General features: G+C 34.7%; 1 protein-coding gene across 1 annotated transcript in view; it reads right to left on the bottom strand.

The window, feature by feature from the left end:
• wdr70 (WD repeat domain 70) overlaps positions 1-22500 on the bottom strand; it is a 116827-nt gene that overhangs the window by 84601 nt on the left and 9726 nt on the right. The window contains exons 7-9 of the mRNA XM_077243804.1: positions 21923-22056; positions 20050-20203; positions 9585-9661 (exon numbers count right to left, since the gene is read on the bottom strand). Of these exons, the coding sequence (XP_077099919.1) occupies positions 9585-9661; positions 20050-20203; positions 21923-22056 (365 nt within the window). The remainder of the gene's footprint in view (positions 1-9584; positions 9662-20049; positions 20204-21922; positions 22057-22500) is intronic.

Here is a 22500-nt window from a genome sequence, read left to right as displayed (position 1 = left end):
GAACATTCAAAATTTAAAGAAAGTATATTTAAATTGTATATTTTCATATTTATGCACTATTCAAACATTTGGGGTCAGTAAGACTTGCAGGACTTTTATTCTGCAAGGATGCATTAAACTGATCAAAAGTGACAGACATTTAGAATGTTACAAAAGATTCGGTTGTTAAAAAATGCTGATAATAAATTGATAATAATCATACATGTTTCTTGAGCATCAAATCATCATATTATACTGATCTCTGAAGGATCATGTGACACTGAAGACTGGAGTAATGATGCTGAAAATCCAGCTTTGATCGCAGGAATAAATTACATTTTAAAACATATTAAAATAGAAAACAGCTGTTTTACATTGCAAAAATATTTCACAATTTTTACTGTATTTTTTGTTAAATAAATGCAACTTTTGTGAGCATAAGAGACTTAATTAAAAAACATTAGAAATCTTGCAAACCCCAAACAGTGATAGTAGTATTTAATGCACTTCTTATTTGAATGAAAAAATAATAATTGGTAACACTTTAGTTTGAGACCAAATACCTAGTTGCTTATTAGTTCGTACTAAAGTGTGACCGAAAACTTTAATAAAATTGTTGCATTACAATAATGAGAATCATTTTGAATAATGGAAATTACAAAAGTAAAACTGGATGCATTACAGTAATGAGAACTTTTTACCCAAGTTCTTTGGATATCCATCAGGATTTGACGATGTTGATCAGTCAGGCAGGATTAATTTCATTTATGCCGGTGACCTTTACGAACTGCCTAACATTTACTAGTAAACTCTGTTGTGTGACGTCAGTTAATTGACTGTCACTGTCCCACAGGTGGGACGTTTGCCATTATATATTTAAAACAATAATATCTTAGTAAAAATCTAAAGTAATATTGACAAACTATATATTTCATATTCATTAGGAGTGTTTAGGCCTTTATTTTGAAATAGCAATAAACATGAAAAATCATGCAAGATTGGTAGAAACCTCAGTTTGTTTTCATGCCTAGAGTTCAAAAGATGACACCAATTCAATTTCATGAGAAAAAAAAGGTCTGAAAATGTTTTAAATATAAAGAAAAATATTACGGATTCTCGATTTGTGATGCGGCTGCGAGCTATAACGCATATTTTTATGCATTTATTAGAGGTTGAATTCAAATCAAAAACTGCCAAACTACCCATACTACTTCTGAATAGGATGTCTACTTCATAAATTATATGAAAATTATGGAAATACATGGTTCGGATCACTCAAAACATATATGAAAATGGAGGCGCCCTTATATGGGCAGTAATGGTGTTCACCTAGTGGAAGAGTTTGGTACTGCGCCCGAATAAAATCTCACTGAAAGCTTATTTTTTGAGATATCAAACTAAAATTTGGAACACAACTAGTTCAGATTGAGTAGTGTGGATGGGGCCTCAGTTTCATGAACTGGCCCCAATTCCAGATTAATTGAATAGCCCTGCTATAGAAGGTCTGGCTTACAATAGAGGTACGAGGGTGGTCAGATGAATAACGCAGATCTTTAGCGGGTGATCTGCGCTATTATCAACACTCAAAGCTGCGGCGCTGTGAACGATCAATGCCCGTACGTATGTGCGCTGAAACTCAACAACAGAAGAGATTCATTCAGACCAGACCCTGTTAAAGGAACGCTTCGCCCCAGAAATAATGCATCAAATCACACCGTACAAGACTATCTGGAAAAAAAAGAACGGAGAAGCTATGTGGTATTGGATATGCACTACTATTTGTAGTCAGTTGAAAGAAATTATATACTCAATTTAATAATACATTGTTTCTTGTGCAGAAAATCATCATATTATACTGATTTCTGAAGGATCATGTGATACTGAAGACTGGAGTAATGATGCTGAAAATTCAGTTTTGATCACAAGAATAAATTATATTTTTAAATATATTCACAGACAAGTTACTTTACATTTTGTAATAATATTTCACTATTTTTACTGTTCTTTTGATCAAATTAAAGCAGCCTTGAGCAGAAGAGACTTCTTTTAAAATCATTAAAACTCTTGGAAAGTCCAGACTTTTGAACGATATAGTGTATCGTAAGACTGTTTAGTTCATCCACATTGTAACAGTTAATAAAGCTTGACAGAAAACACTATTCATTCGACAAACTTGCAAGACAAAACTATATTTCCCATAATTCTCTTTGACACCACAAGAACGCCAAAGAAAGAATTTGCTCTTTATTTTGTTGCAAACTAAATAAGCTTTCAATGTCGGTCAGAAAGTTACGTTCCTAACAAAAATAGTCAATATTATGATATATAAAGTAGGGCTGCTCGATTATGGCAAAAATCATAATTTAAATAACAATTATTTTTGGTCAGTATTGAAATCACGATCATTTAACACGATTATTGATCAAAGCCTTATTTCACGATACGAGTCATTTTAAATATCAGTGAAATTTAACAATTATCGATACTTTAGCAAAAAACTAATACTAGATTAAGAAAAAGGTCATTAAAATAATTACATAAGACAAGCAAACAGTTAGCAATACAATTATAAGAATAAAGGAACTAATTACACACAAAAACAGACAAATAAATACAACAGAACTTAAATACAAATTAAAATTCAGGAAGATGTACTAACTACTCAGATAAGTAATAGCCAACAAACAATTTTTTTATATAATCAAATGTAAAATAACACTCCATAATCTTACTGTACATATTAAATATAGATTAATCCTTATTAAAGCTACTTAAGTTATTCAGTCAAGATCAGTGAGTAATTTTCTGTCATTTGTTGTTTGATTATTAATGACAGACAGCAGCAGGAATATTACGCTGCTGTCACTTTAAGAGCAAATGCACGGATCCAATATACTGATACCGTTTTCTGTCACTGCTGCAAACTGACAACCTTATAGAATATGAAGAATATCAAAAACTTTAAGAGTCAACACAATAAAATCACTAAAATCTTCTAATTATCGTTATCGATAAAATCCCATAAAATATCGAGATTTCATTTTGTGTCAATATCTCACACTCCTACTTGTATGATAAAATGACATGAAAATGTTATATTAGCATAGTGTCAGTTTCTAACAAGGGGTCAAACTAAAGTTTCGTCCGAATCGACAGCCGTGAGAGGAAGTGCTCATTTCGTTCATTCTCATTGGCCAGTCAGTTTAATCTACAGTGACCATGCAATGCTTCTGACCCAAAGCTAGGGTTGGGAATCGAATACTTGTTATAAAATTAAAAATGTTATCTATTTATCATATCGATTCCTTTGTGGGCATTTCAATATGACTTTAAACCATTAAAGTAGGCCTTTATTAACCCACCAGAGCCTGTGGAGCACTTTTATGATGGATAGATGCACTTTTATGATGGATAGATGCACTTTTATCATGGATAGATGCACTTTTATGATGGATAGATGAACTTTTATCATGGATAAATGCACTTTTATGATGGATAGATGCACTTTTATGATGGATAGATGCACTTTTATGATGGTTAGATGCACTTTTATGATGATAGATGCACTTTTATGATGGATAGATGCACTTTCATCATGGATAAATGCACTTTCATCATGGATAGATGCACTTTTATCATGGATAAATGCACTTTTATGATGGATAGATGAACTTTTATCATGGATAGATGCACTTTTATGATGGATAGATGCACTTTTATCATGGATAGATGCACTTTTATGATGGATAGATGCACTTTTATCATGGATAGATGCACTTTTATGATGGATAGATGAACTTTTATCATGGATAAATGCACTTTTATGATGGATAGATGCACTTTTATGATGGATAGATGCACTTTCATCATGGATAGATGCACTTTTATCATGGATAAATGCACTTTTATGATGGATAAATGCACTTTTATGATGGATAGATGCACTTTTATGATGGATAGATGCACTTTCATCATGGATAAATGCACTTTCATCATGGATAGATGCACTTTTATCATGGATAAATGCACTTTTATGATGGATAGATACACTTTTATGATGGATAGATGCACTTTTATGATGGATAAATGCACTTTTATGATGGATAAATGCACTTTTATGATGGATAGATGCACTTTTATGATGGATAGATGCACTTTTATGATGGATAGATGCACTTTTATCATGGATAAATGCACTTTTATGATGGATAGATGCACTTTTATGATGGATAGATGCACTTTTATGATGGATAGATGCACTTTCATCATGGATAAATGCACTTTCATCATGGATAGATGCACTTTTATCATGGATAAATGCACTTATGATGGATAGATACACTTTTATGATGGATAGATGCACTTTTATGATGGATAAATGCACTTTTATGATGGATAAATGCACTTTCATCATGGATAGATGCACTTTTATGATGGATAAATGCACTTTCATCATGGATAGATGCACTTTTATCATGGATAGATGCACTTTTATCATGGATAGATGCACTTTTATCATGGTTAGATGCACTTTTATGATGGATAGATGAACTTTTATCATGGATAAATGCACTTTTATGATGGATAGATACACTTTTACGATGGATAGATGCACTTTCATCATGGATAAATGCACTTTCATCATGGATAAATGCACTTTTATGATGGATAAATGCACTTTCATCATGGATAGATGCACTTTTATCATGGATAGATGCACTTTTATCATGGTTAGATGCACTTTTATGATGATAGATGAACTTTTATCATGGATAAATGCACTTTTATGATGGATAGATGCACTTTTATGATGGATAGATGCACTTTTATGATGGATAGATGCACTTTCATCATGGATAAATGCACTTTCATCATGGATAGATGCACTTTTATCATGGATAAATGCACTTTTATGATGGATAGATGAACTTTTATCATGGATAGATGCACTTTTATGATGGATAGATGCACTTTTATCATGGATAGATGCACTTTTATGATGGATAGATGCACTTTTATCATGGATAGATGCACTTTTATGATGGATAGATGAACTTTTATCATGGATAAATGCACTTTTATGATGGATAGATGCACTTTTATGATGGATAGATGCACTTTTATGATGGATAGATGCACTTTCATCATGGATAAATGCACTTTCATCATGGATAGATGCACTTTTATCATGGATAAATGCACTTTTATGATGGATAGATGCACTTTTATGATGGATAGATGCACTTTTATGATGGATAGATGCACTTTCATCATGGATAAATGCACTTTCATCATGGATAGATGCACTTTTATCATGGATAAATGCACTTTTATGATGGATAGATACACTTTTATGATGGATAGATGCACTTTTATGATGGATAAATGCACTTTTATGATGGATAAATGCACTTTCATCATGGATAGATGCACTTTTATGATGGATAAATGCACTTTCATCATGGATAGATGCACTTTTATCATGGATAGATGCACTTTTATCATGGATAGATGCACTTTTATCATGGTTAGATGCACTTTTATGATGGATAGATGAACTTTTATCATGGATAAATGCACTTTTATGATGGATAGATACACTTTTATGATGGATAGATGCACTTTCATCATGGATAAATGCACTTTCATCATGGATAAATGCACTTTTATGATGGATAAATGCACTTTCATCATGGATAGATGCACTTTTATCATGGATAGATGCACTTTTATCATGGTTAGATGCACTTTTATGATGATAGATGAACTTTTATCATGGATAAATGCACTTTTATGATGGATAGATGCACTTTTATGATGGATAGATGCACTTTTATCATGGTTAGATGCACTTTTATGATGGATAGATGCACTTTTATCATGGATAAATGCACTTTTATGATGGATAGATGCACTTTTATGATGGATAGATGCACTTTCATCATGGATAGATGCACTTTTATCATGGATAAATGCACTTATCATGGATGAATGCACTTATCATGGATAGATGCACTTTTATCATGGATAAATGCACTTTTATGATGATGGTTAGATGCACTTTTATCATGGATAGATGCACTTTTATGATGATGGTTAGATGCACTTTTATGATGATGGTTAGATGCACTTTTATCATGGATAGATGCACTTTTATGATGATGGTTAGATGCACTTTTATGATGTTAGATGCACTTTAAAATGGATAAATGCACTTTTATGATGGATAAATGCACTTTTATGATGATAGATGCACTTTAATGATGGATAGATGCACTTTTATCATTGATAGATGCACTTTTATGATGGATAGATGCACTTTTATCATGGATGGATGCACTTTTATGATGGATAGATGTACTTTTATGATGGATAGATGCACTTTTATCATGGATAGATGCACTTTTATCATGGTTAGATGCACTTTTATGATGGATAGATGCACTTTTATCATGGATAGATGCACTTTTATCATGGATAGATGCACTTTTATGATGATGGTTAGATGCACTTTTATGATGGTTAGATGCACTTTTATGATGGATAAATGCACTTTCATCATGGATAGATGCACTTTCGTCATGGATAGATAAACTTTTATCATGGATAGATGCACTTTTATGATGATAGATGCATTTTTATGATGATAGATGCACTTTTATGATGAATAGTTGCACTTTTATGATGGATAGATGCACTTTTATGATGGATAGATGCACTTTTATGATGGATAGATGCACTTTTATCATGGATAAATGCACTTTTATTATGATGGTTAGATGCACTTTTATGATGGTTAGATGCACTTTTATGATGGATAAATGCACTTTCATCATGGATAGATGCACTTTTATGATGATGGTTAGATGCACTTTTATGATGGTTAGATGCACTTTTATGATGGATAAATGCACTTTCATCATGGATAGATGCACTTTCGTCATGGATAGATAAACTTTTATCATGGATAAATGCACTTTTATGATGATAGATGCATTTTTATGATGATAGATGCACTTTTATGATGAATAGTTGCACTTTTATGATGGATAGATGCACTTTTATGATGGACAGATGCACTTTTATGATGGATAGATGCACTTTTATGATGGTTAGATGCACTTTTATCATGGATAGATGCACTTTTATCATGGATATATGCACTTTTATCATGGATAGATGCACTTTTATGATGGATAGATGCACTTTTATCATGGTTAGATGCACTTTTATGATGGATAAATGCACTTTTATGATGGATAAATGCACTTTCATCATGGATAGATGCACTTTTATCATGGATAGATGCACTTTTATCATGGATATATGCACTTTTATCATGGATAAATGCACTTTTATGATGATGGTTAGATGCACTTTTATGATGGATAAATGCACTTTTATGATGGATAGATGCACTTTTATGATGGATAAATGCACTTTTATGATGGATAGATGCACTTTTATGATGGTTAGATGCACTTTTATGATGGATAGATGCACTTTTATGATGGTTAGATGCACTTTTATCATGGATAGATGCACTTTTATCATGGATAGATGCACTTTTATCATGGATAGATGCACTTTTATCATGGATAAATGCACTTTTATGATGATGGTTAGATGCACTTTTATGATGGTTAGACGCACTTTTATGATGGATATATGCACTTTTATGATGGATATATGCACTTTTATGATGGTTAGACGCACTTTTATGATGGATATATGCACTTTTATGATGGATAAATGCACTTTTATGATGGATATATGCACTTTTATGATGGATAAATGCACTTTTATCATGGATAGATGCACTTTTATCATGGATAGATGCACTTTTATCATGGATAAAGGCACTTTTATGATGGATAGATGCACTTTTATGATGGATAGATGCACTTTTATGATGGATATATGCACTTTTATGATGGATATATGCACTTTTATGATGGATAAATGCACTTTTATCATGGATAGATGCACTTTTATCATGGATAGATGCACTTTTATCATGGATAAAGGCACTTTTATGATGGATAGATGCACTTTTATGATGGATTGATGCACTTTTATCATGGATAGATGGACATCAAAACAGAAACGGCCATTAACTCCCATTATAAAGAGCCAGGACATTTTTTTTTATATAACTCCTATTATATTCGTCTGAAAGAAGAATGTCACCTAGAATGACTTGAGGGTGAGTAAATCATGGGGTAATTTTAATTTTTGGGTGAACTATCCCTTTCACCTCCACCCTGAGATTTGGAGCCGAGCGCCACACCAGCGGACCACAGGACACATGTGTTCCCGATACACATCTGCAGCTGTTCCTCAACCTAAACGCTTTCCTCCTCTGAAAGTGCCAAGGGAAGCCTTCCAGAATCTATATTACAACTGAATAAAACAGAGCCACATCTGTGCGTCCAGTCAACACGACTCACACATTCACCGGAGACGCCCCCAAACACAGAAAAACCAGCGCGCTTTTATAGGGGAACACAACGAAAGCATAATCTGACGCAGGGAAAAAGTTTTACAAGCATGTAACATTTCACAGGCCTGTAGTTTTTAGGCTGTGAACACTGAAACATCTGACTGGAAACACTGGTAGAAATGCATTCGGCTCAATGTATTTATTGTAGCATCATCATGACAAAAGTAATTATATTTTACTTAAGATGTTAAACATTGAAAAACATTCAAATCTGATCAAAAAGACTGATTGTTATTAATAAATTATTCTTTTGGACAGATTATTGAATTAGTCAAAAAGACAGAGAGAGTTTCTGAAACTGAACCAGGACTCACTTACTGACTGGATAATTGAAGGGAAAAAAGAAAGAAAGAAAAAATACATTCTTCTAAACAAATGATTCTTATGGAAAAAATAAAAACGGTCTGGATGACTGCTTTAAATGCTATTTTAATTTGTGAAAAACATTGAAATGTGGTCAAAAAGACTGATTCTCATGATTAAACTATTCTTGGATTCAAAAAGACAGAGAGAGCTATGGTTTGAAACAGACTAACAAATGACTCACTGAAAGGAATCACTTACTGACTGGATAAAATACCGATTCTTATGAAAAAATGATTCTTATGGAGTGATTCTTGAAAAGACCAGTCTGAAAAAAGACTCACTGAATCGGAATCAGACTCACTTTCTTAATGCCTGCCATACATCACATTTTAATGCTTTTCTTTTAATTAAAATAACATTTGTTTAACATGCAGTTATGAAAATGGAATACATTTCAGAGTATAAACTTTTAATTTGATTAAGGCAATCATGGAATTGGCTCCATGTTTTTTGGAAAGTTTCAGTGAAAAAAAATGAAACTTGGATCACTCAAAACAATCCCAGTGAAATTCCCACAATCCCTTAGGATTATGTGTTAAAACAACACAAGAACAAATGGTTTTTAGAAAGACCACGAATATCGTCAAGGCATGCAAAATGACTGTGGCGGAAACAAACCTCAAAACACGAGAGGGCGATCGAGTTTCCTTCAAATGCCCGTGACTGCGCCACGAAACCACACGAGCTGTTACTCGGGTATCGAGATGTAAACATGTGAACAGTGTAATGAACTCACCCGTCATTGGAGCAGGTCAGAAACTCCTCTTTAATCTTGGGATGCCAGCAGCCGTCGTTCAGCATCGCTGTGTGACCCTGAACCACAGAGATATCAACATTTTAACCAATCAAATTAATAAATAACTAAAAATAAAATCTGAATAAATATCCATAATTTTTAAGTAAATAAAATCATATTTTAAAGTAAATGTGAACAAAAATATATGTATTAAAACATTTTAATGTTAATATCTCTTCTGCTCACCATTTATTTAAAATAGTGAAATATTATTAGTGTAAATCAGCTGTTTTCTATGTGAATATATAGTAAAGTGTAATTTATTCCTGTGATCAAAGCTGAATTTTCAGCATCATTACTCCAGTCTTCAGTGTCACATGATCCTTCAGAAATCAGTATAATACATTTTTATTCTTCAGGATTTTCCAGACTTTTCAGGATTCTTTAATAAAAAGAAAGTTCAAAAGAACAACATTTATTATTTATTCTTTTGATACACATTGATAATAATCATAAATGTTTCTTGATCATCAAATCATCATATTATAGTGATTTCTGAAGGATCATGTGACACTGAAGACTGGAGTAATGATGCTGAAAATTCAGCTTTGATCACAGGAATAAATTACACTTTACTATATATTCACATAGAAAACAGCTGTTTTGAATTATAATAATATTTCGCAGTTTTTACAGTATTTTTTTATTAAATAAATACAGCCTCGGTGAGCAGAATAGACTAATTTTTTTTTAAATTCTTGATTATTTCAAAACTTTGACCTTTGTCTAATCTGATTATGGATGATTAATCAGTTTCTTATCTTACATCAAAATTTAGTTTCTCTACTTTCTCCACCTCTGAAAACAAGCTTGTCAGAATATGCCGAAATAATATTAACAAACATTTTTACATCATATGACGAAATTGCGAGTTCACTAACACTATATGAGCTGCATTCATACTGATGCTCGCTTTAATAAAACATGATAATATCACAGCCTAATATAAATAAAATAATGTTCTCTCCTACATTATTTCCAATTGAATATTCTTTCACACGACACAAGAAAAGCATGTTGTGAATGTCGTTTCATGCTGACTTTAAAGTGTTAATTTGAACACAGGAAATGAAAATCCAGGGATTGAATCAAAACACCATTATAAAGTCGTTCTCAGAGGATAATAAAGCTGTCAGTGATTGTCTTTGATGATGAGCACATGCTGCATTGGTTAAAGCGCATTATTAAAGCGTGCCATTCATCCTCTGCATCATAACAAATATGTTGTGAATATTTGATCTTCATTTGACCTTCATGCCGCCCAAAAACACACTGACCTCATCGGATGAAACTCAGCTTCACCAAACACAAATTCAGAGCAGATATATGGCTTGATTGTCTATTGTTTGACACCAGAAATCCATTATAAAGACGCTTTACCACACAAACTAATCACTAGTTTGTTTAGGCATGGTTTGTAAGGAATTACAAACCTGCGCACATATATTCAAACGCACATAACTATAGAATCAATTCTTAAAGGTCCCATATTATGCCCCTTTTCACAAGATGTAAAATAAGTCTCTGATGTCCCCAGAGTGTGTACGTGAAGTTTTAGCTCAAAATACCCAACAGATCATTTTTTACAGCATGTTTAAATTGTCATTTTTTGGTGCTCAGAAAAACGCGCTGTTTTATTGTGTGCCCTTTAAATGCAAATTAGCACGGCACAGGGGGCGGAGCTTCAAGAGCTCGCGCTCAGTCTCAGGACAATTTCATCTCACAGAATGATGATAATAATATCAGAAACTCTCAGTAACTGTGTTCATTTCGACCAGGAGTCGGACAATAATGCCTACAGAGTCAGAGTGCTGTATAGAGATGCAACAGGAATAGTTTAGTAGTTTAATTATGGTTATAACGTATTTGTCATCTGCTTGTATGTATCCTAGGGTGGCCATTTCCATAGCACTGAAAAGGAGGACGGGAGGGGGGAGGGGGGGGCTTGTTTAGGACGGGGGGCACACAAGGTCTCTCGCTCTACACGGTTTGGAGCACATACTGTAGGCTATGTTCTATCTCGCATGCGCGGCTCTTGATTCCGGGGGATTTGAACTAATTTACGGGTATCAATATGCGGGAATTTTATAGGTTTTTTTTTTTTAAACAATTCAGCGCAACTCCAAAAGGGAGGACATTTTGCGGCAAAAAAGTGTTCGATCACAGTATTTGTATTTATTCAAGACATTGTGAATAAATTTTCAAAAACTGACCACTGAGATGAACCTGTCTTGCAGACTACACAGTACCAGAAAAAAACATAACATTTCTGGACTTAATATTAAGAGAAATACATAAAATTAAGAGAAATACATAAATAAACAAATAATCTGGCACCTCTAGGGTCATCATGGCCACCAAGCCATGTTTTATCAGCCTTCAAAAATCTGTATGGTTTTAGACCCAATACATATTCATATTTCATATAATTTTCATATTCCCATTCGTAAAATCAAAATGGTGCATTAGAGATCAATTTGGCTTAAGAGCTTCCTACAGGAAATTAGTGTATATATATATATATACATTTGCTTAATTAAATACAATACACAGCAAACTAACTGCATCAGATTTGTGAACACAAAGACTACATAGAACACATAAAACTAGTCACCAAATAGTTGATTGTCTATCTGCAATACTTCTGCCCTTTCCTGGCTGCATCCAAGAGCTTTTTGTTTCCAAGAAACTTCTTGTACATGTCTGTGCAGGGAAAGGTGAAATTGACACAAACTTGGAGCTCAGCCTTGACGCTATCCACATCCAGACGATTCCTCTCGTTTCTCCATGCAGATGTCATCATTGAAAAGACTCGTTCTGTGTGTGCATTGCTGCATGGGTTGGAGAAAATATAGGCACTGATCTTCCTGAGATTCACAAGTGGTGCGTCTGCTTTGGAAAACAGCTTCAGATATCGCTCCTCACTGTGGCAACCTTCCACTTCCGGAGAGGTGAAGGAAGCTTCCACCATGGCATATTCCTCATACAGTCCTTCCATATCGATGTCTTTCAGATTGCAGGCCTGGTCAGCATCACTGTATTCATCATATGACACAGCAGTTGCGAGGTCAAGCTTTGCCACTTTGCTATGAAAGCTGTTCTCAGAGAAGTCATATCTTTCACTTATGTATTTCTTGGCTCTTTCATAGAAACCAAAAAATCCTCCACGCATTTCTTTGCCAGGTAAGGGGGTAGCTGCTTGAGTTTAATATTCACAGTAAAGCCAAAGAACCTGTCAGTCATCCTTCTCTCAAGTTTCTGTTTCAGTTCAGTCATTTCCAGTGTTGGGCAGTAACGCGCTACTAGTAACGCATTACTGTATTGCAGTTACTTTTGACAGTAACTCATACTGTAACGCATTACTTTTTAAATAAATTTACTACGTTACCGATACCATATTGTGCGTTGTCCGGTTCTTTTTTTAATTAATTAATTTTGGCTGAAGTGTAGCCTACAGCCTAACCTGTTTGCAGCAGCGACGCATTGTAGGATTGGTGGTAGGGTTGCTTGCCACCCGTCCCTTAAAATAAGGAATTGTCCTAACTACAAATGATGCGTCCCGTATCAAATCAATAAGGGAAACATTTTGTCCCGTATTTTACATAAGGCCCACTCATAGCCTAGTTGGATAAAAACATAAGGATTTGCTATACTAATAGCAAATAGCCTATAAAGAAATCAATTTCACAATAATGCTACATTATGATTAGAATCAAATGAATTTTGTCCATTTTCTAAGCTTAGAAAATGCACATTTATACGGGCTGAATTTTATAGGCCTAAAATATTGTTTAGTAATTCTGTGAATTACACTACGCAAACCAAAGTAATACTACCCACCGGATGAAGAACGGTTGGCTCTCAGTCTCCACGGAACACAATATTTATTTTATTTTATTATATTTTATTTTTAGTGTTCGCATTTATGAGGAAGAAACAATGTTACGGACGTACGTGAGCGCTCTGAAAGCGGCACTAAAATATGATTTAAAACTTTCACAGAGACATCAAACAGAAAGCACAAAACCTTTCTTTAAAGTGAATTTCGTTTTGTATTAATTGTATCTTAATTTTAATCAATGTTTCATCAACCAATTGCCTGGATTTAATAAATAAGAAGTAAATATAGCAGACAATAGATAATCACGACCCGGAGGCGCCGGCGCGTGAACTGGAGCTCGTCTCATAAATGAACCGAAACTCGGCGTAAAAGGTAACCTACTTGCCTGACATGTCTACTTTTAAACAGAACAATTCAAAACGAAAGAAAACAGACTACAGACTGCTCTCTGCTTATGTAATCCGTATGAAATGTGCATTTCTCTCTGGCGCGTCTACTGCAAAGATCGCGAGTCAGCATAGCGAGTCACCTCAGAAATCCTTGTGATATATTCAGTTTGTGCTGGTCTGACTTAAATAAAATAGTGTTTAAAAATTACTTTCTGTTTAAGTCAGTTTTGTGTTTGTGTAGACCATAATGCATAAAAGAACATTAATGGGAACACTAAAGAATTTTTTAAAAAAAAGTAACTAAAAAGTTATTTTTAACAGTAATGCATTACTTTTTGGTGTAAGTAATCAACAAAGTAATTGAGTTACTTTTTGAATGAAGTAACTAGTAACTATATCTTATTAACTAGCACAACACTGGTCATTACCTTAAACACACACGTTATGCTGAACGATTTGGCCTCGAGTGCTTCAATGGTGTCTGAGAACACTTTTAGAATGTGACTGAGGAAAAGAACATATGTCTCAGACACTTCAATGCTTTCCTCTCCAAAACATGTCCACAAAAACTGGGAGCATTGCTCCTCACCTTTACTCTGAAAGTAGCTGGTCAGGGGCTTCCAATAATTCAGTATTCTGTCAATAGATGGAAGCAGGGACAACCACCTCGTGACGACGTGTCGTAGCAGGTTGCATTCTTCCACTTCTACAAACTCACAGAATTCCTTCAACTGTGCTGTTTTGCTTGCTGACATGCTAACATGGCTGTAAACCTTGAGCACAGCATTTTCAACATCAGAATCCAGGCTGCCTGCTTCATATCTTGTTGCATTGTGTAGGATATGGGCTAAACAGTTTGCAGGTAGCACATCCTTCTGAGCCAGTTTCAATTTCTGATAAACACTGTTGTGTTTTCCATAGTCAACACTGCCGTTGTCTGCCGCATATGCGGACATGTTTTTCACATCAAGACCAGACATCTCCAGTTTAGCCAGTAGCTGGTTTGTTATAGCCTCTGAAGTTTCGTTGCCGTCACTATAAAAATCTAACAGTGCATGTTGCACGCCTTCCTCAAAGTGCAAATATCTCAGTACATTCGGGAAACATTTTTGTTTGATGCGTCCGTTGCCACTGAAAAAGGCAGATTGTTTAATTTGATGTAATCTGAATGTATATGTACAGAGTAGGGCGCTAGAACATTCTCACACAAAGCCTTAGCTTTTGTTTTCCCACAGGTCATCCCCTTAGCTGTAGATGAGTCACTAAAGATCTCTGTCAACCTTCACTCCACAATCTACACTCCTGTATGACTGGTGATGCTTGACTGCATGATAGACTTTACAAAGCTCTGCAGAAGAGATTTTGTCATCCTGAAGTGATGTTGCTTCCTCGAAAAAATGACCTAAGGGAAGACGTACCTGCGTCTCGTCGGTTACTTTTATGTTTTTCCGTGCTGGCATGTCGGTCAATGGCGGCTTTCCCTTGACTACTAACGTCCACTTCACAGCGACACAGTGTGCAAAATCCATGAAAAGCATCTCTACTGCTTTTTGATATAAATATGTGCTCTTTTGTCCATTCCAGATTAAATGAGGTCTGACGTTTCGGCATTTTAACGTTATGATATGACGTAGGCGTAGTAGCCAGCACATGGAGGCTTGTTTTCATTTTTAAACCAATGATATAGCAGATATTTATTTGACACCGCTTTCAGCCAATCATTTGTTTGACCAGAGATCTTACCGCATTAGACGCTATGCTGCCGCGTCTCAATAAAGATTCTACAGCGTTTTTTTTTGTTTTTTTTGGCCGATTCAGCGCAACTCCAAAAAGGAGGACAAATGATTGTCCGGCTTGACGCTGCGCCGGACGCCGGACACAGGGCTTAAAATCCGAACTGTCCGGCCAAAACGGTCCAGACGTATGGCCACCTTAATGTATCCACTATTAATAGCCTACAAGTCTGCTGTTTCGGACCAGGTCCGAATGATGATCAAACATATACTGATGAGTTTAATAAAGTTTATTGTACATAACACAAAAGATGAAGAGTCAGTTTTACTTCAGAAACTCACCGTAAGAGCTGAGTAAACAGTAAGATATAAGAAGTGCGCAAGTACATAAACGAATTTCGGTAGAGTTGAGGGAGCATTTTCTTTAAAAACAAAAAATTCCACCTCGTCTTCAGTGGCTGGCTCAGATTTCGGGAGTAAATAGAGAGAGCTATGTGGATTCATACATCCAGCCACACAACACCTACAACGCTGGGAGACATTCTCGTCAGTGCAGCCGCTGTGAACTCGATCAGGGCGGGTCTGTGTTAGAACGGCAGTGTCTGTCAACACTCGTGGGCGGGGCCTGTGCTTAGTGACGTCACTAAAACCGCATTCTGAAAACAGGTCGATGGCAGACACTGCTGATGATTTATGGGGATTAATAAAAAAGGAGTGAGTGGATTTTTATCACTATTGGGTGGTTGTGTACACACACTGCCAACACACATTTATGTCCAAACAGCATGCAAAGGTGAATTTTGCATAATATGGGACCTTTAATACGCATGTGAACGCCATCAGTGACAGTGTCTATCACAGTTTCGCGTTTAAAGTCTGTTTGGAGAGAAAGGTGTCGTCTTAGCGGCCTCCAAATTCATAACAAATGATCATTTAGATGGAAGTGAATCAATCAAAACTAACTTCATCTGGAAAAAACATTTTTCAAGAACCACTATAAAACCAAAGCAATCTCTGTTACCTTAAATTATATGTTTATCTCTGTAAAGCTGCTTTGAAACAATCTACATTGTTAAAAGCGCTATATAAATGAGGATGACTTGACAATGAGGATGACAAACCAACTACATCATCTGTCAGTGACTCTAAATATGAGACAAAAGATGGTTTGTTTTGGAGCTACTGATCAAAACCTCAACGACTGACGGATAATAACATCTTCACACACTCACCGAACCCAGACACACACTCAGGACATTATAATCACTGAAGCGGAAGATAAAAGTCTTCAACGTGTGTTAGAGACACGACTGATGCACAGGAGACACTGATCACATCTGTTGTTAAAGTCAACTAGAATTAAAACGATTAGAAATCTAAAAAAACAAAAGTTAGAAATGGCAACTAAGTTAAACAAGCTAAGCACTAAAATAAAAATAAAGCTAAATAGAAATATTAACACTACACTAATTAATTTGCTGCTTAATTATTATCCGTCCTCCATTATTGATAATTATTATCAATGTTGAATACTGTGATACATTTAATTTTTTAGGATTCTTTGATGAATATAAAGTTCAAAAGAACAGCATTTATTAGAAATGGAATCTTTTGTAACATTATAAATGTCTTTACTGTCACTTTAATGCGTCCTTGATGAATTAGAGCATGCATTTCTTTTTTTAAACAAAATAATCCTTAGTGTATAACAGTTTCCAGACAAATCTGAAGCAGCACAACTGTTTTTAACACTGATAATAATCATAAATGTTTCTTGAGCATCAAATCATCATATTATACTGATATCTGAAGGGATCATGTGACACTGGAGTAATGATGCTGAAAATTCAGATTTGATCACAGGAATAAATTACACTTTACTATATATTCACATAGAAAACTGTTATTTTAAATTGTAAAAATATTTCACTATTTTTACTGTATTTTTGATCAGATAAATGCAGCCTTGGCGAGTAGAAGAGACTTTTAAATACATTCAAAATCTTAATTATTACAAACTTTTGACCGCTAACGGGAAAAATAAGTATAATAACAAAAGCATTTAGTAAAACTTAAACTAAAATCAAAATGAAAACATTTTAAAAAAGTAATAATCATAATAGATTATAATGATCCTAAAATATCACACAGTGTAATATTATCAAGTGAGTTCACATGTGGAAGTAATAGCTATGATAATAAAACAAACTGAATTCAAGTATTTCTGTTATGGACGTCCAGTTGGCATCTTTAAACAGTAAAGCATGACATTGACAATGATTGAAGAGAACAATATTTACACTCAACGCTGAAATGCACTCGCTAGGGAACATAAAGTACCCGACGAGGAGAGAAAACCCAATAACAAACAAAGAACGAGGAATCGGTCCCTCTCGACGTGACTATAGCATGCCGACACACTCCATTAGTGACGCGACCGTCATTGAGCCGCTTTAAACACACATAAACACACACAGTGTGTGTCTGAGGACCAGGTGCAACATTCAGCATCTCTGATATAGTTCATCTACACCTCATTACATCCCAGTCAACAAACAGAGTCCAGATGCAGCAAACAAACACACACGAGAACTGGAGAGCTGAGCTTAAAATAAAACCATTAAAAACATTGCTGTGCAAATCAAATATAAATATCAGTTGAAAAACTAGAACTGCGATAAAATGAAATAAGTTGAAGCACTGAAATAACTGAAATAAAACTAAAACCTAATTAAACCTTAAAAGTAATATATATTTTTAAAAATTTTAGTTAAATTGCAAAAGCACAAAATGACTAAAATTAAAAATAAAAATGACAAATGTAAAAAATATATACATAAAAGATCATTCAAAATATGAATAAAACTTTACATTTTTATTTTTAATATTTTATTTTAGCACATCAAGTTAAACTAAATCAATATAAGAAATGTACTTTGTTATCGAGATTAAATAAAAGAAGTTTAAAGTTTTTGCTTTATATTTTTGTGGACCACGTGACACACTACCATTCAAAAGTAATATTTTGTTTAGAAAAAAAAGAGAAATTAATACTTTTACTCAGCAAGGAAACATTAAACTTATTATGTTACAATTTTAATTTCAAATAGAGGCTGTTCTTTTGAACTTTGTTTCACTAAGAATCATGAAAAAATGTATCAGTTTTTTTTATATTTATTAAGCTTTTTAATATTTTATTTATCATTATTTTTTATTTTACTTTATTTTTTTTATGGTTTTATTTTAAAGGTCCCATATTGTCAAAACTTTTTCATGATAACAGAGGTCTAGGCTCTATGAAAATACCATATAAGTTTCAAAACAGTCGATCCACAGACAAATGCACACAGTCTGGATAAAGTAGCTGTGCTTTTTCACGAGCCGTTGTGACTTCCGTATAAATGTGATGTCAGAACTACTCAGTCTCCGCCCCCACCAATGGTGGGTCACTGAGAAAACAACAGGCCAATCAGAAGAGAGGCTCATGAATAGTAAGTAGACAGGCCAAAATCGAGCTGTTCTTGGCAAAGATCCTGAGAAAGGAGCTGTAAACATATTGAGATGTTGAAACATATTTTTGGTACTTATATCGCAAATAAATATTCTTAAGGACATCAAAACCTAAAATAAAACTTCAGAAAGTTATACAATATGGGACCTTTAAGTTAACACTGGATCTAATAGACACTGGACACAGCCACACTGAAACTCTGCAAATCATCCCAAAAGTGTCTATAAGATGCATATTTTCATATTCATTCATCCATGTTGTTTGTGCTATTCATACTTTGCACGTGACGTCACAAGTGCTGGCTGGCGGCAAAAGAACGTCGTTCTATAGCAACGAAACCCAGTAAACTAATCAAGGATCTTGCCAGGACGTCGCCAGTTTTAATATACAAAAGTTGGTGTTTTGAGGTGTAACGCCATGCCAGATATTTGTTGTGCGATTGGATACACTATTATTCAGCATATTCGGGTTAAGAACGTGCATGTAAACGCGCTCACTCCCCGAAAGTGAAAGTAGAAACGGACTGAGCTCTCAGCATCTGTCGCTGCATTAACGCCGCGTAATATTTCTCTTGTGGACCTATATTAACTTTTTAAACAAGTTTTTGAAGCTGCTTTTGATTTTCACAGATGGCAGAGTTGTGCTGTTCGTGAACTAAAGACTGTTTTTAGGCCTATATCATTTTAGTGATATTATTCATGTTTAGTAATTGTATTGTTTTTAGTGTTATTAGTGTCATTAAACGTTTTGTTAATGTGCTATGGAAACAAAATAGCCTCACTATATAATTGATTGTAGTATTGGCCATTTTGTGAGCGTTTGTTGCCCGCCAGGTATCCATGACAGTCACGTGACTACAAAGTATGAATTGCTCCTTTAAGATTTCTATATGCAAATGCCTTTAAAGTTGCAGTAAAGCATCAGTGGTTACCTTGGTGTTGGCCATGTCCACGATATACTGATCCCCTTTAATGCACTCCAGAACCTGGAACCCGTCGCGGTCCAGAACTTTAGCCTGAGAGTTTCCCGCCACAACCAGAATGACATCACCAGTGACACTGTACTGCAGTGATCTGATCTGATGACTTGAACCACACACACACACTTCATTATTTTAATTAATTAATTTAATTAATTAATTAATCAATTGTCGATTTAATTATTTTCAATAAAAAAATTCTAAAGCATGAAAAATAAATTTTTATTTATTTTTAATTAAATTTTTTTTTCATTTTATTTTTACATTATAATATCGATGATAACTATAAAGATAACTATACAGTTTTAATTCCATAAGAATAGTGAAGTTCAGACCACAACTATAACAATAACGACACAGAGGAACGATATCATTGGAATCACTTCCATATCGATTTTCCCAGTTGATGGACAAAAACATTGACAGCCAATCAGAATCCATCGTGTTTTAACGAGCTCGAACATTTAAAGAGACGGACGACAAAACTGCAGTGCACTTATTCCTGTGATCAAAGCTGAATTTTCAGCATCATTACTCCAGTCTTCAGTGTCACATTATATTAGAATGATTTCTGAAGGATCATGAGTTGATGATCAAGAAACATGATGATTATTATCAATATTGAAAAGAGTTATGACATTTTTTTCAGGATTCTTTGAAGAATAGAAAGTTCAAAAGAACAGCATTGATCTGAAATTGAATCTTTTGTAACATTAAACACTTCCGTTCAAAAGTTTGGAGTCAGTTAGAATTATTTTTCTTTTCGAAAGAAATAAAAGAAATTAATTACTTTTATTAATCAAGGATGAATTTAAATTGTTTACAAGTGACAGTAAAGTGTTAAAAATGTTACAAAAGATTCTAATTCAAAATAAATGTCTTTAGAACTTCCAATTCATCAAAGTGTTTTCAACACTGGTAATAATAATAAATGTTTCTCTAACAACCTATCATCATATTATAGTGATTTCTGAAGGATCATGTGACACTGAAGACTGGAGTAATGATACTGAAAATTCAGCTTTGATCACAGGAATAAATTACACTTTACTATATATTCACATAGAAAACAGCTGATTTACACTGTCATGATATTTAACAAAATTATTACTGTTTTTTTTTTGTGTATTTTTAATCCAATAAATGCATCCTTGTTGAGCAGAAGATACTTCTTTTAAAAACATTACAAATCTTACCGACCCCAAACTTTTGAAGGGCAGTGTGTGTGTATATATATATATATATATGTGTGTGTGTGTGTGTGTGTGTGTGTGTGTGTGTGTGTGTGTGTGTGTGTGTGTGTGTGTGTGTGTGTGTGTGTGTGTGTGTGTGTGTATAAAAATAGGACGATTAAAGTCACAGTGAGTGCTGCAGCTCTGATCTGTGATTGCACACGAGAACTGAAGTCAATGAAAGAGCCGAGAAGCTTCGAGAACATTAGAGGTCCGGTTTCCCTCTCCGGGTCACTGGTTTATGGGCTCCACATGTGTTTTCTCTAGCTGTGTGTGTGTGTGTGTGTAAGAGAGGGGATGCCACCACAACTGGGTGGATGAACATGTTAATGTGGCGTAGCGTTTTACGGATCGCTCACACACACACAAACGCAAGAGCGCTCGGGCTCAGCCAATTGGCTTCCAATATCTCGAGACAATTGGGTTCCACTTTTAGCGGGATTTCAAGGAAAAACAAAAAGACAAGAACAAAAATACACGGCATCTGTGTGCAATCAGCTGATTGGACTGGAGAACGAGGAGCTCATTCCTGACGGATGAGGTGTATCGAGGAGAGAGACAGGGATGAGCGCGTGTCTGATGGACCGACTCACCACTCGCACGGCTGGAGCGATCGGAAGGCGTGCAGAGACGAGTCCATCCCGGCGAAATCCCAGAACTTCACGTCGTAGTCGAAGCTGCCGGTGATCAGACGAGCTCCCGACGGATCCAAAGCCAGAGCTGAGACCTGTAGAGTCGGGATTCAGCAGATACGGGACACGACATGATCTTTGTGGAGTTTAAAAGACTTCATATTCAGTAATAAGAACAAAACTGAGTTTTTCTATAGATGTTTGAACTGAATTGAGTGACGGACAATATTTGAACTGAATTGAGTTTCATTAGATGGTCTTTTTTGACATTTAAAAGACAATTCATATTCAGTAATAAGAACAAAACTGAGTTTCTTTAGATGTTTGAAGTGAATTGAGTGACGAACAATATTTGAACTGAATTGAGTTTCATTAGATGGTCTTTTTATGGCATGAAACATCAATTTATATTTATTATTTACCAATTAAACTGCACTAACACTATCAGATGAGAACAAAACTGAGTTTCATTAGAGGTTTGAACTGAATTGAGTGACGAACAAAATTTGAACTGAATTGAGTTTCATTAGATGGTCTTT

The sequence above is a fragment of the Siphateles boraxobius genome, unplaced genomic scaffold (genome assembly GCF_051911475.1).
Source record: "Siphateles boraxobius isolate OS27281-9 unplaced genomic scaffold, OSU_SipBor_1 25, whole genome shotgun sequence".
Lineage (NCBI taxonomy): Eukaryota > Metazoa > Chordata > Actinopteri > Cypriniformes > Leuciscidae > Siphateles > Siphateles boraxobius.
Note: the sequence above shows the minus strand (reverse complement) of the source record. Positions and strands in the feature narration are given on the sequence as shown.